General features: G+C 34.8%; 2 protein-coding genes across 2 annotated transcripts; one reads left to right on the forward strand and one right to left on the reverse strand.

The window, feature by feature from the left end:
- The first annotated feature begins 4,435 nt into the window (after positions 1–4,435).
- On the forward strand, positions 4,436–6,037 carry LOC104215321 (divinyl chlorophyllide a 8-vinyl-reductase, chloroplastic). The gene has a single exon (XM_009765089.2). The coding sequence runs from the start codon at positions 4,582–4,584 to the stop codon at positions 5,830–5,832; it is 1,251 nt and encodes a 416-aa protein (XP_009763391.1). The 5' UTR covers positions 4,436–4,581; the 3' UTR covers positions 5,833–6,037.
- Positions 6,038–10,695: 4,658 nt separating this feature from the next.
- Positions 10,696–14,520, reverse strand: LOC104215320 (CASP-like protein 1). The gene is made up of 3 exons (XM_009765088.2): positions 14,190–14,520; positions 11,803–11,929; positions 10,696–11,136 (listed from the first exon to the last, which is right to left on the reverse strand). The coding sequence occupies exons 1-3, from the start codon at positions 14,447–14,449 to the stop codon at positions 10,918–10,920; spliced, it is 606 nt and encodes a 201-aa protein (XP_009763390.1). The 5' UTR covers positions 14,450–14,520; the 3' UTR covers positions 10,696–10,917.
- Between the last annotated feature and the right edge of the window lie 1,062 nt (positions 14,521–15,582).

The following is a 15,582-nucleotide window of genomic DNA, read 5'->3' on the forward strand; positions in this document are numbered from 1 at the left end:
GTACAACTTGTTAATTCTTTTCTCTCCAATATGACCAAGCCTACAATGCCAAAGGTATGCATGATTTACTTGATCATCTCTTTTCCTCTTAAGACTTGAAACATGCATAATCGAATTAGCATTCACATTAGGTAAGACATAAACGTCATGTTGGAGATAGCCATTCACATATAAATTATCACTATAATAAATAGAGCAAATATCATTGCCTATATTAATGCGGAAACCACGTTTGTCTAACATAGAAGCTGAAATTATGTTCGAAACAAATTTAGGAGCATAATAACAATCATCCAACATAAGTACTTTGTCCGTACGCATTATTAAAGAAATTGATCCTGCAATTATGGCCGCAACTTTTGCATAACTTCCAACTTGTAGATTAACTTCTCCATTCTTTAGTCTTCTACTTATCTTTAACCCTTGCAACATATTGCAGATGTTATAACTACTGCCAGTATCTAATACCTACAGTGAAGAATTAGTAGTAGCTAAAGAAACCTTGAAAAATATTTTTCATTAATGTCTCGCCTTGTTTCTTGTCCTTTAGAGTTGCAAGATACTCCTTGCAGTTTCTCATCCAATGCCCTTTCTTTTTACAGTGAAATCATTCAGCATCATATACTGACTGCAAGATCAAATCTTCAGAAAGCTCTTTACCAAGCTTGTACCCCAACTTCTCATGTTCTTCGATAAGAACAATCATATGATTGACAAGGGATCCAACTGAAGATTTTTCAATATCCAACTGTGTACCAACCATCTTCTTAAGATGTTCAATGATTGCAGTTGGATCCATATTTTGATGTTTCCTCTGGAGTTCAGAACTCATAGAAGCGAGAATGAAATGTTTAATAGCAAGGCATTCTTCCAAGTGTTTCTGATAAACCTTGGTGCCTTGATCATCATTCTCTGATGGGATTATCTTTGTAGGCTTATCGATCACATCAATGAGCTTTTCATGCATGAGAACAATTCTCAAATTTCTATACCAGTCATCAAAGTTTGGTCCTACCAACTTGTAGGTCTCAAGTATTTCACGCAGTGATATAACAAACATATTGAGAAATCTAAAATATAGAAAAGAAAAGGCAATGATATAAGAACATATTTGCATATATCATAAAGACATGGACTTTTATCTAAATGATATTTCCACTAATTATTTTAAACTATTGACCCTCATTATAGTTCACGAAATCTTTATTTCTGTTAGTGGAGCAAAGGAATCTTTTAACAATATATATGAGCCCTTTGGAAGTCAAGTCATTTCTCACATATATTTTAAAGGTAGGTACTCTTACCAATTGCATCCCCATACAATTTTCTTAAATAGCTCTATGTCAAATAGTCTCATGGTAGTCAGGTTGATCCTACTGGCATAGTTGAGTTCAACTATCATGATAGCAAAGAACTTATTAAATTTTATACTCCCCGAGTAGTCCAGGCGTCTAGTTTAAAATTAAATAATTCTTTCAATCCATACATCTAATACAATAAATAATTTTAACATATTCTCAAACTATAAGTCTCCTGGTAGTCAGGCCGCTCCTTATAAACAAGAAATAAGTAAAATTATTTACTTTGATGGATAGATCAATAATAAAATATCTTATATTTTATTATTTAAGAACTCAAATTTTAGAAAGAGGGAATTGTTACTAAAGCAGTTTTTAATAACATGAAGATCAAATCTTTTATAGCATGTGAATTTAGTTCAAGATGTCTACATGCTTAGTCCTAAATTGATTTACATCACATGTAATAAATAATTCAAAATTATGTAACGAATAAGCATGTGACATAAAAACGAAATTCAACATCTTCTAACATGATTATCTTATATATCACATAAAAGTAATTCATGCCAGAATATCGTTATTAATTAACATCTCATGAACTAATAACAATTAAAAAAATTATTTACATGTCAATAGATCGGATTTAAGAAGTACATGGTGAAGAAAGTCTCGTTTCAAATTCTTCGATAATGCGAAGACTCTATGCGTATCCACACCGAGATTGATCCTTGCTATCAACTCTTTGATCAACGAAACCCGCGAACAAATTGAATGAAAAATATTGTGTTGAAATTTTTCTCAAAAATCTCAACTCAATGTTAGAAGAACAAGAAACACTTTTCTTGTAATTGTATTTTCTCTCTTGGCTTTGTATTGCACTCTCACTTTCACAAAGTATTTTTTCTTCTCGAGAATTAATCATCTGGCAAAATTTTCTCCATCACCCTTTATATAGTATCACCTATAAACCCATATTTGATTGAGGTAATGATTTACTTAGGGTAAAAATTTATTCCAAAAATAAACTTATGAAATTTTCCATTGGAGAAACATATATACCATTCCAATCGGAAACGTCGTCAGCTTGTCCTCTAAGGACATTCCAATTCAATTCCAAATTGGATTGGATTGTGAAAATTAACTAATATTTTATATTAAAAAATATCAATCCCATTCTTAATGGGTTTGAGCTAATCTTACGTCCACTTTTGGACTTTGTTATCCATTCCAATTCTAAATTGGATTTCCAAATAAGTTTTTATTAATATACTATATGCACACTTTGTGCAAATAAATATTAATTATATATATCACATATATATTTTAACCAAGAAATATAATTTATTTTTCTATTCCAAATAGAAAACTTCAATTCGTTCACAATATTAATTATAATCTCTGTGCTAGCAAAGAGTATAATAATATTTCATTTGGACTAACAACTTTATTTATTTGACTAATTAAATTTTTTAATTCAATTATCAAATAATAAGTTAATTCTTTAGCAAAGATCAGAACACTCGTTAGAGTGCGACCCCATAAGTTCAATACTAAACCGGTAGTAAATTGATCACATCAATATACTAATCAAGGGTGGCGTCTAGCTACACTCCTTAACGACCGGATAGAATGAAGTATACAATTTACTCTCAAGAACCTGTAGAAGAATAATGTAGTAATTCATTCTGTCCTTATAGCTCTGGGTCACCCTAGGATATGATTCAACTGTCAAATCCAAATAGGTGACCAACTATGTGTTCATGTCAAATATAATTGACCACTGAATGACCTAAGAAACTCATTTCTTCTTTCATTCAGTTGCCCTGACCAAGGTCTTAGTTTGGTCGTTTATAATTCATGACAACATGGAGCTTAAACTCATTACCAAGAGTTGACAGATTCCATCTTGATCAATCACTAATTCTACAAGTATTTAATCGTACCCAATTATCCTTTCAACTATCACCTAGGGCCATTGGTGTCTAGTATCAAAGCACAATAAATAACTTGTCAATTACTATGACGATCTCAAGTCAAAGGAAACTTTTACATTACATTCTTCAAGAGAATATCCTATTGACAATTTATGGTAATTCTAACCATTAGGAATTATCCAATGAGTCGGTTCAATGATCATATCTCTATATGCATCATCTATCTATGTAATTTAGTTAATGAGATCAACTAATCTTTATCCCATAAAGACGATCACATAAATATTGATCTAACCGGATTACTAATGTCCAAATTAATAATCCTACGATCAAGAACAAATTTAGATTAAATTGTAAGAGACTTTCTCTCATTATCATGATCTCTATCATGATGACAAATCTCAAAATTTAATCAAGGACCTTATCAAATTAATCAAACAATTAATAATAACTATGATAAAAGAATGCCATATATTTTTATATCAAATAACGTTCACAAAAATATGTTCAAATCATCAACTATTAGATTGGATCTAAGACATATCTACTATATCCCTAACAGAAGTGACTACATGTATTCAGAGGATTAGAGACATGATACTGCAATTACACCTCAGATTACAATATCAGAGTAAATGAAAGAACCTTTTGGAAAGTTTGAATAGTTATAGGGATTTTGTTTTTTGGCTTAGCTCTAGCATCCAAGTGAGCTAGCGGTTTTTTGTATATATCTACACTTGGTCAAAGAAAATTTTGCCCATTTAACCATTTTTTTTTTTTGGGTGTAACTGGGTCTAGTAAAGTGAAATGAAACAACTTTTGGGATGTTCAAATTTGGGAACTTTATGTCCAGCCGACAGGATTCACATTTGCTTTTCCTAGCTAGTATACATGGATTATATATCAATTATACACGATTATACACATATGAACTATAAATTATACGTATACTACATATGCGCTAACTGTTTTTAATTTAAACGATTGAGTGGACGGCTATTTAAGTAAATTCTTCTTTTAAAAAAAGTATTCTTTGGTTTGGGCCATCCTAGGCTTGTTGGGTATTGATCATGGACAAGTCCTTTTGCAAGCCAGCCTCAGGAGCCAAGGCCCAAATGATATTTTTGCTTTTGGACAAGATAAAGATTTTCTCTTGATACTCCCCCTTTTAATGTCAACCAATCATTCTGATAAATCAACTTAGCTCCACTTCCATGTCATCAACCACCTCAAATGTTTTCTCTTTCTATATTATTCTTCTTTTTCCCTATGAAATGCTATTGATTAAGACCACCAGAATCTTTGGCTAGCACCCAAGTTTCTTGAACTAGTTCAAAGGAAAAAAAATGTCTGCTTTTGCTCCTTTTAGTAAACTTACACTTCAATCAACTAAAGACCATAACTTTAAGCAACTTTTGTCATCTCATTTCATCAATCATGTTCAGGTAAGTACAGTCCCTTATGCAATTCCTTTTCTTTCTGTGAATGTACCCTTTAGAGTTAATTCAAGAAAGCTTAAACCAATCACAGCTTTAGCTGCCTCTACTATTGAAAGCCCCAAGATTTCATTCAGAGGTAAAAATCCAAAAGATATTAAAGTTTTAGTTGTGGGGTCAACTGGTTACATTGGAAAATTTGTGGTTAAGGAGTTAATTAATAAAGGGTTTAATGTTATAGCTATTGCTAGAGAAAAAAGTGGTATTAAAGGAAAGAACAGTAAAGATGATACCTTGGAACAATTAAATGGAGCTAATGTGTGTTTTTCTGATGTTACTAATTTGGAGAGTTTGGAGAAAAGTGTGGAGAATTTAGGGGTTCCAATTGATGTTGTTGTGTCTTGCCTTGCTAGTAGAAACGGTGGGGTAAAAGATTCTTGGTTGATTGATTATGAGGCAACAAAGAATAGTCTTGTTGCTGGGAAAAAATTTGGGGCTTCACATTTCGTTTTGTTGTCTGCAATTTGTGTGCAAAAACCCCTTCTTGAATTTCAAAGAGCTAAGCTTAAATTCGAGGCGGAGTTGATGAAAGAAGCTGAAATGGATGATGGTTTTACTTATAGCATTGTTAGGCCAACTGCATTTTTCAAGAGCTTAGGAGGTCAGGTTGAATTGGTGAAAGATGGGAAACCTTATGTGATGTTTGGTGATGGAAAGTTGTGCGCTTGTAAGCCGATAAGCGAGCAAGATTTGGCTTCTTTTATTGCTGATTGTGTATTGAAAGAGGATAAAATCAATCAAGTTTTGCCAATTGGAGGACCGGGGAAGGCGTTGACGCCATTAGAGCAAGCGGAAATTTTGTTTAAACTTGTGGGGAAAGAACCAAAGTTTCTTAGGGTTCCTATTGAAATAATGGACTTTGCGATTGGGTTGCTTGACTTCCTTGTAAAAATATTTCCATCGTTGGAAGATGCGGCCGAGTTTGGGAAGATTGGGAGGTATTATGCAGCGGAGAGTATGTTGGTTTGGGATCCTGAGACCGGGGAATATAATGCCGACGCGACACCTAGTTATGGAAAAGATACATTGGAAGATTTTTTTCAGAAAGTACTCAAAGAAGGAATGGCTGGTCAGGAGTTAGGGGAGCAAACAATATTCTAAAATTCTCCATCATGTTGAAAGTTTGTAATCAAAGAGGTCTTAACTAGCTACTCTCTGACAAATCAATTTTGAGGTATGCAGTTTGTTCAGCTGTAGCAGATATTGAAAAGTTATCAATTTATTTATGTGTACATTTTACTCTAATATGAATATATGCGGTCGTACCTATCCAATAATGGAATATGGAATGGTGTAAATTCCTGAATGTTAAGCAGCTCACCTATCATGCGCACTTTTCTTAATTGTTACTTCTTATAACTAGTTGTGTCAAATTAGATCATTCTTTTCCTGCATAGACAATATGGAAATTACCCTGCTGTCAAATTGCACTGTTTAGGATATGCTAGAGGTAAATTTAACACCAAATGAGCAATTTAAATGATCCCTTATCGAGGATAATTTCTGAGAACAGATGGTGGAGTTCAGTTTCAGAAGATGATAGATGTTCTTTTAGAGTTGGTCTTATGCTCTGGTAATATATAATAAGTACTGAAAATGCCATTTATACGAGTTAACTGATATACGGTATTTATAGGACTGGTCATTGCAGTCGTGGTTCACTTAATTTGTATGTGATGGTCTGGTTTATCTGGTTTAAAATGTGGCCTTCAAATCTAGGTAGCCCACTCTCCAAACCCAATTTTGCAACTACACATCTTTGTGCACAATTGGTTCGCAAATTTGGAGTCTGTAGAGAGCCATTCATCCGTAACACTCACGCTTTTTGTATGGTTCTTCGCCATTCTTTTAAGTTTTACCCTCCTCTTGAGGGTGCAATTGATATGTAATTGTCTGATCGTGCTAACTTGTCTTAGTTTGGAAATGCTTCTTTCCTAAGATTAACACGGTAGCCTTTATGCTCACCGAAGAAAAATACTAGTAATAATTGAACTCAAAATCTAGATAAGGATAGCTTGCGTCGTATATCATAAGATGATCGGTGTGAAAGCAAGTCAAAGGTGTGGTTTAACTAACTGAATGCATAAGAATTGAATCTGTTCTTGGCTAGTTTGACCAGCAACATTTGTTTGGTTCTGGACGTTGTCCAATATTATAGTTTTACTTCTTCTTGGTTCATTCTGCTTTTTAAACTGTGTTATTCAGATGATGTGCATATACTTGTTAATCTATGCATGTGTAAGTGTTGCTGAATATCGTGGGTTAACTAACACACAATCTCACACAAAGCAAATAGAGAAGAAAAATCAACACAAGGATTTAACGAGGTTTCGCTAAGCCTAATCCTCGGGGCAAAAGAAGAGAGTTTTCCACTATGAATGAGAAGAAAAGCACAATACAATCTATAGAATCCCCAACTACAACCCCTATATATAGATCCCAAAAGGTCTCAAACGTATAAGAGAAAGATTTCCTAATTTGACAAGGACTATAGATTTTCCTTTCCCAAATCTATTAGGACAATGAGTTTTCCTAAACCTATAGGGACTATGAGTTTCCTAAAAATACAAGGAAATAATTCAAGCCACAAATAACAAATCTTCCCCTTGGCTTGAATTCTCTTCATCAACAGGAACAACGTCTCTCTACCTTGCCCTCAACCCTCGCAAGGGCTCTATCCATTGCCGCACATCAACCAAGTCTAGGCTATGCCTAAACCTGTTAAGAGACTTAATCTCTTTAGCCATAGCACTAATCCGTCGATTTGGTTCTATACTCGGAATAGCTTCTAGATAGCTATAACACTCAAATGCATCAACGGTCTCTGCAACTGCCAAAGCAAATCCCACTGGATTCGTATATCCAAGAAGATTCCCATCAGCTACGTTTGCAAACCTTTGCGGTCGGTTGATCACTCTCTTCTCTCTGCCTGTTGCAATGCTATATGGTTGTTGTTGTGCAGGTGCATCAACATTATCGTCTTGATCAATATTTTGCACCTCCTCCACTTCCTCTACTTTAGAACTATTGGGCTGAGCTAGTGGAGATTCAATTTCTAGCTTTATGCGGTCACTGACACCACGATCTGTTTCTACTATTGCCTTCTCCCTTTGACTGTCCAGTAAGGCAGATTCATTGAATGTTACATCCCTACTGATAATTAGCCCTGGAGTCTTTTGATCTGTGCACCACAACTTATAACCTTTCACCCCAGTTGCATACCCTAGAAATATGCACTTCTTTGCCCTCGACTCAAGTTTTCCATCCCTCACATGAGCATAAGTAGGACAACCAAATATCCTTTAATTTGAATAATCAGCAGGCTAACCGGACCATACCTCAAAAGGAGTTTTGAACTCAATAGCTGTTGATGGAGATTTATTGACCAAATAACAAGCTGTATTGATTGCTTCAACCCAAAAATCTTTGCTAACACATGAGTGTGAAAGCATGCTTCGTGCCCTATCACAAAGCATTTTATTCAAAAGTTCTACAACACCATTTTGTTGTGGTGTTCCGACACAAGTGCGGTGTCTCATTATGCCTTCCCTGCTGTAGAAATTATCGAACTCAGAATTGCAAAATTCCAACCCATTGTCAGTTTGAAGACGCTTAACTTTTCTTTCCGTCTGCCTCTCAACCATCGTCTTCCATTTAACAAATGTCGAAAATGCCTCATCTTTTGTTTTCAGAAATACACCCATACTATCCTTGAGTAATCATCAATCAAAGTTATAAAATACCTGGCACCACTCTTGGAGGGAACTCTATTTGGACCCCACAAGTCAGAGTGTATATAATCTAACTTGTCTCTGGTTTTGTGCTCGGCCTTCTTGATGAACTTTACCCTTGTCTATTTACCAAACACACAATGCTCACAAAAATTCAAAACTTGATTTTTGTACCCATTCAACAAATTCTGCTTACTCAACAAAGACAATCCATTATCACTTATATGGCCAAGTCGCAAGTGCCACAACTGAGACTGATTCAGATCACTTTTTCCAGACGCTGCAGCAGCTTCCCCTTCAACTATACTGGCTTGAAGATGATACAATTTAGAATTTAATTTACCCTTCATGAGTACCATGGAGCCTTTACACACTTTAAGTATTCCATTCTCGGAGTGAAATTTATACCCTTGATCATCCAAAGTCGAAAGAGAAATCAAATTTCTCTTTATCCGAGGAACATGCCAACACTCAATGTTTCTAATAATTCCGTCGAACATTCTCAATTTGATGTTACCAACCCCCTCTACTGGTAATGGATTATCATCTCTCATACAGACAGTCCCACTCATTTGTTTGTAAGTTGCAAACTAATTCTTGTGTGGACACATATGGAAAGTAGCACCAGAATCAAGAACCCAAGAATTTTGCCCATGACTAGAATTCATAGCACAAACTTCCCCTATATAATCACTATCATCAGAATTATTGCCAGTGTCAACAATATTTGCCGAATTATCTATTTTCTGCTTTCCTCTTTTCTCCTTCAGCTTAAGACAATCTCTCTTGTAGTGACCTTGCTCCCCGCACTCATAACAGTTTTGCTTCCTTGCTCTAGACTTTGATCTTGCGGTTGACTTTTTCCTGTTAAAGTCCTTTTGTTGTGTTCTTCCTCTAATCACAAGACCCTCGCCCTCAATTCTGTTATCTGGAAAGCTCTTTTTCAACTCTTTAGATTTTAGTGCATTACTAACATCTTCTAGTGAAATGCTATCTTTCCCATATAGCAGTGTATCGGCAAAAGTGACTGTGGTAAAGAACATAACACAATCAAGGCCTGATCCTCACTCTCAATTTTGATATCCACATTCTTCAGGTCCATTATAATTGAATTAAACTCATCAAGGTGAGTTTTAACAGGTGTACCTTCGTTCATACGGAGATTGTATAACCTCTTTTTTTAGGTAGAGGCGGTTTGTCAGCGATTTCTTAGAATATAGATCTTCCAGGTTCTTCCATGCCGTTGTTGCAGAAGTTTCTTCAGCAATTTCCCGAAGAATGCTATCTGTAACGCTCATGAAGATCGCATTCAAAGCCCTCTCCTTCAGGTCTTCCTTCTTTGTCTCTTTCATATCTTCAGCAAAATCATCATCAATTGCTTTCCATAATCCTTGTGACACTAAGGACGATTTCATCCTAATCTTCCATAGACTGAAACTAGAACCTCCGTCAAATTTCTCTACTTCGTACTTTGTTGAAGATGATGAAGACATCTTAACCCTAAATTATGTGTAGAAACCCGAACCTTGCTCTGATACCAATTATTGCGGAATATCGTGGGTTAACTAGCATACAATCTCACACAAAACAAATAGAGAAGAAAAATCAACACAAGGATTTAACGAGGTTCGGCTAAGCCTAATCCTCGGGGCAAAAGAAGAGAGAGTTTTCCACTATGAATGAGAAGAAAACACAATACAATCTATAGAATCCCCAACTACAACCCCTATATATAGATCTCAAAAGGTCCCAAACCTATAAGAGAAAGGTTTCCCAATTTGACAAGGACTATAGGTTTTCCTTTCCTAAATCTATTAGGACAATGGGTTTTCCTAAACCTATAGGGACTATGGGTTTCCTAAAAATACAAGGAAATAATTCAAGCCACAAATAATAGTAAGTATTGAAATGCTCCATTCTTTCCATAATATCATAAACCATTTACTAGTTATACTTGTATATTAGACAACATTTCTTTACAAGTTATCCGATTACCTAGTACTGCATAGTTTTTGATTTCTATTGAACACTGTTAAACATATGGGATGTTCACTGGGGGTTGCTAAACTACAACTTCAAGTCCATAGAATTGAGACTCAAAACTCCATCCGTTAAAGGTAGGGCTACTTACGCAAACGGGTGCCTCAGATACCAGTAGGTTTACTATATTTGAATCCAAAATGCAGATGGCCTGCTGGTGTATCATTAGAACTAATAGAAGTAAAACACCATAAATTGGAAACTTTTGTTAATCCCAAAACAGGTAGAGATGATTGAATTCATATACAAGCACTGGTGTAATGTCGAATTAAACAAAGGCTACACAAGAAAAGAGACAAACATACACAAAGAACACAAACTTGAACAGTACTTAATAACAGACTCTCACATGCTGACATTTAACAAGGGGTTTTCTGCTATACATCAAGAATTGTACTTTTTGTGGCTAGCTTGTTTACTTTGGGATCTTCTTAGAGTATACAGAGAGGAGAACAAGAAGAAGAAGCAGAACGGTTGAGAACAATGAGACTCCAATGGAAGCTCCAAGGTATCTGCAGAATTTGCCATACATGTTGCAAACCTTTCCCCATCCCACATGAGTGTTGCCTTTTAGTCCTATGTATGCCACTGATGCTGCTGCTCCGGTTGCTGATGCTACTATCCCTAGCAAAAGCTGCAAATACACATAAAGATTACTGTCACGAGCAGTGGTGGACCCAAGATTTTATCTATAGTTGTGCCATAGTGATAGTAAACACTATTCTTATGGCCTAAATGGAAGCAGGAATTATTAGACCACTCAGACACACTCTTGATTGTTACAAAAAGTTCATACTGAAATTTCATAACCTTAATCCTAAGACCCTAATATGGAAGCGTAGCTCGAGAAACCTCAAGCATAAAATCCACTATCATTGGAGATACTTAAGCCACATTTCAATCCATGGTTGAAGAACAAGATAATCAAGAAAGTCTCCAACCCCACCCCACCCTACTCCCCTCACAATGTGCATCTCGCGCCTATGGGCCGCTGTAACTACCCAAGAAGAGACTCGAACTAGAAGGATAAGCAAATCCATCTGGTGGACTACCAACTTACAAATCCTGTGACACACGAGCGGGATTCGCTAAAAAGCTAAGGTCGTGGGTAGCAAAGAGGTACCACTTGGAGACTTGGGAGCTCAATAGGAAATACGAAGGTTGCTTAAAGCCGGCCAACCAAAGAGAATCAACTAGTTTAGTTCTGAACTGAAAAGGACTACGTAGTATTTCTCATGTGTGTTTAAGGGTGGGGGCACCCTATTAGAATAATGAAACATAAAAGAGTGTAAGAACTTACAACATCAATGATAATGAAATGGGAAATGATCTTTGCAGAACAACCAGGCTTAGTGAGGGAGTACAAGGAGCCAAGTGTAGTAATTATGCTGAAAAATCCAGCCACAGAGAATGCTGCTACAAAATAGCTACAACGTAAATAATTCTGTGTTAGGTAGCTTTCTGAAGTCAGTTGGAAATGTTCAAATGTAACCAACATTATTTAGTCAAAATGAAGAATCGTATTGATAACCAAGTAGTAAAAAGATAGGTACAACTAACAGTCTCGTCAAGAGATATTTTATTATGTATTAAATGATATAAAAATAAAAAAAATGACAGGATCAAGATGAATCCTGATAATGAGATTTGACTCATAAATAAAACAGCCAGTTGAGGCCGCTGCAAATCCACATGCTTCACATATTTTCAGAATTATATTGACTAAGAATAGATACAAAAATTCCAGTCAATAACGAAATATAATATAGTATCATAACAATAAAAACAAAAGAACGCAAAAGAGAAAAGAAAAGAGTTGGCTTAGCAACCACCCCGGATTGCATTTAATCGGGGGAATAAATACACAAAGTTCCAGTCAATATTATTGAATTTAATAACAATGAAAAAAATGGCTCTGTCCTTTAAGTTGTGAGTTGTTTAGATAGGAGGGTTGTTCAAGTGGTAAGCACCACTTGAATTGAGTTGTTCAATATTATTGAGTTGGCTTAGCAACCACCCTTCATTTTTTTATCCTAAGATTGCAGGTCTGAGTCACCAAAGAAGCAAAATGGAAACTCGAAATAATCATCTCAAGTTAAAGGCAGGAAATTCTAGTTAAATTGTGTTCCCACAAACAATATTCCTTTTGGTCTAATTTAATTATAGTATTTCTCTTTTACACATCCCTTTAAAACTATTAGCAAGGACTTTTTGTTTATCATACTCTTATTTACTCTTCGTATTTAGGTTTTCTATGCTATGTAATCAATGTTTTTTACATTCAAGAACAGTTAATATTAAGGGAAAAATTAACAAAAATTAATTATATCTTATTTTCTAAAATGATAGGTATTTTAGAAATTTAAGAACCATGACAACTAAAATAGACCGGAGGAAATATTTGTTAAAATGCAATTACGCAAAATTCCGGCTACACACAACATCTAAGACTTTAATTATTTAATTTGTTATCTTGAAAGAAATAAGGCTAATCTTTCTTATAATCATACTAACAAATTAAATGATCACAGCATGTGATTGGTGATGGATGAGTCTTACTAATCAGAATAATTTTCTCTTCATAATCAACTATATTTCAACAGTTTCTCTCTTACGTACTAAGTAATACTATCTTTTCAACCCACTGATGACATTTCATTTTTAGAGGCTTTGCCTGCAAATGTTTTGTGTATAGTTTTGGTTGTCAGTCTATCATGGTAGCCTTGTCGGCCCACACATATATGAGCAAATAATTTTCTTCTTGATAATTATCATATCATGTCATACCATGAAAAATAGTATATACGTACTTAGTAGTGACAAAATGATTAAAAGAAAACAGTTATTCACCCATATTATTCATTTAAAAAAATGAGTTAGATAATGAACTTTTTAAAAACGGGTTAAATATGAATAAGAACCATATTATCCACTTAGAAAATGGATAACCAATGGATAACTAATGAGTTTTACATTTGTAAAGCCACAAATTAGGAGTTCCTCAAGTTTAGGAGATTAGGAATTTTCCAAAAAATGATCATATTCAAGAAGCCATGGATAATAGAATATCCATATTATCCGCTGGTTAACCCATTTTTTATCTGTATTAAATATGGGTTGGGTTGGATAATTTATCCGTTTTTACACTACCCGTTTTCGACCCGCCCATATCCGATCGGACCTGACTCGCCCGTTTGCCGCCTCTATCAATGTACTATATATTACTATTTGAAAAATCTGCTACATCCCATGACAAAGTCATACCTTAGTTAAGGCTTCTTAAATTTTATCACAGTTCAAAATAATCTTCGCTTACAGTGGTCTTCGCAACACATCAATATTTTTCCGCTTTCGCTTTCTTTCTTTCTTTTTTTCTTTTTTCTTTTTGGGGTCAATACCCCCTTTAAAATTTGGCTATTAAAAGATCACCACCCTCCCAAGTGCAAAAATCCTAAAAATTTCACGTGTATACGTTAAATCCTATCCATATAACTTGGAAAGTACAAGGTAATTACGATTTAGTCTTAACTTATTATGAGGTTACTAATTCAACTTTTTATATGGACGGGTTACGTGTACATATCTTTTTCGTAACTTGATAGTACAACAATTATTTTACACTAGCAGCATATAAAAGTTAGACTCACGTATATTATGTTGACCAAAGAGAAGATATCTAAAACTTACATAAGTGCTGGTGAATGATTGAACTTAGCAGGGAGAGGTGCTCGATAAGGTGGAAATGGTGTTGGAACCATTTCTGTTTGCTTACTAACTGACATGACCACCACAGAAACTAATGCTGAAGCAAATACTAACAACCTCAACACCACATCCGCCACCGCAAAGTAGTCGGTGGGTCCGGTCGTCGGTGGCGGAGCCGCCTTTTCTGGCTCTGCCACCGATGCTTCTGCGGGTGGAACAACCTTTTCGGGTTCATTAGCCATAGGTGCACAATAGTACTATACTAGAGGTGCCAAATTGTTTTGAATAATAATTAAATTAGTGACCCTAAGAAGTGTGTGACTAATTAACACAATCGATAATGATATTTATAGGATGTACTTTAACCTAACTAAGGTGGTTGGAATTGCCCACACGCCAAGTTTAGATTAATTTGCATTATACTTGTTTTTCTTGAGGGTGTTATCAAAGTTAATTGATGCTAGCTCAAAAACGTTTTTGATGTCACGATTGATATACAGTCAGACTTCTCTATGACAGCATCTCTATATAACAACCATTTATTATAAAAGCCAAACTTGTGTCGAAACGATTTTTATGTTGTTATAATATGTGTTATCTATAACAGCACTTTATTATAGCAGCCAAAAAATATCGAAACAAACGAGATTATTATAGAAAGGTTTGACAGTAGAATGATAATTATATATAATTAGGACTCTTGTTGGTGTCAAATCTAATTTTTGTGAACGATAAGAAGCTTTTACACAAAGTTGAAAATGATTTAATGATTATCTTGAGCTGTAGCACTTTATTATAGGCCAATTAATATCATAGTCTTTTTGTTAGGTGAATAACTATTTTCCTAACTTCTACTTTTCTCAGTGTATCATGCACCTCAATTGTGACATTGCTTGAGTAAAATTAAGGATGTTGAAGGAAATATTCATGTTAAATTTATATGTATACTAAATAAACGTAATTTTCAACATCTCCAGACAAATTACTGAACTTGTTTGATTTTATCCTTTTAATCTGGGCTCGTGCCATTTACGTTATTGCATTTGTAATGGATAAAGAATAAGAAAGTTGGCGAGTTGGGTTCTATTAAAAGACAATATAGTCGATTCAATCTCTAATGTTGCTGAACCACCAACCAAAATTAATATGTGGGGTTTCCCACAGGTCCACAACACTAATCTGACTGGTTTCTTAATTGGTTCCTTGTTATGGGGTTTATTTAATTTGGGACATTATTATTTTCAAAGAAGGATTTAGAATTTTTTTAATTAATAATGATGTAGGGTACTATTTAATTTTTTTATTGCGAAAAAGTACTATGCCATTTACTGCTACTTTGTGACAGTTGATGAGAATTTATTATAAATATTCACTT

This window comes from Nicotiana sylvestris, chromosome 1 (genome assembly GCF_000393655.2).
Source record: "Nicotiana sylvestris chromosome 1, ASM39365v2, whole genome shotgun sequence".
NCBI lineage: Eukaryota > Viridiplantae > Streptophyta > Magnoliopsida > Solanales > Solanaceae > Nicotiana > Nicotiana sylvestris.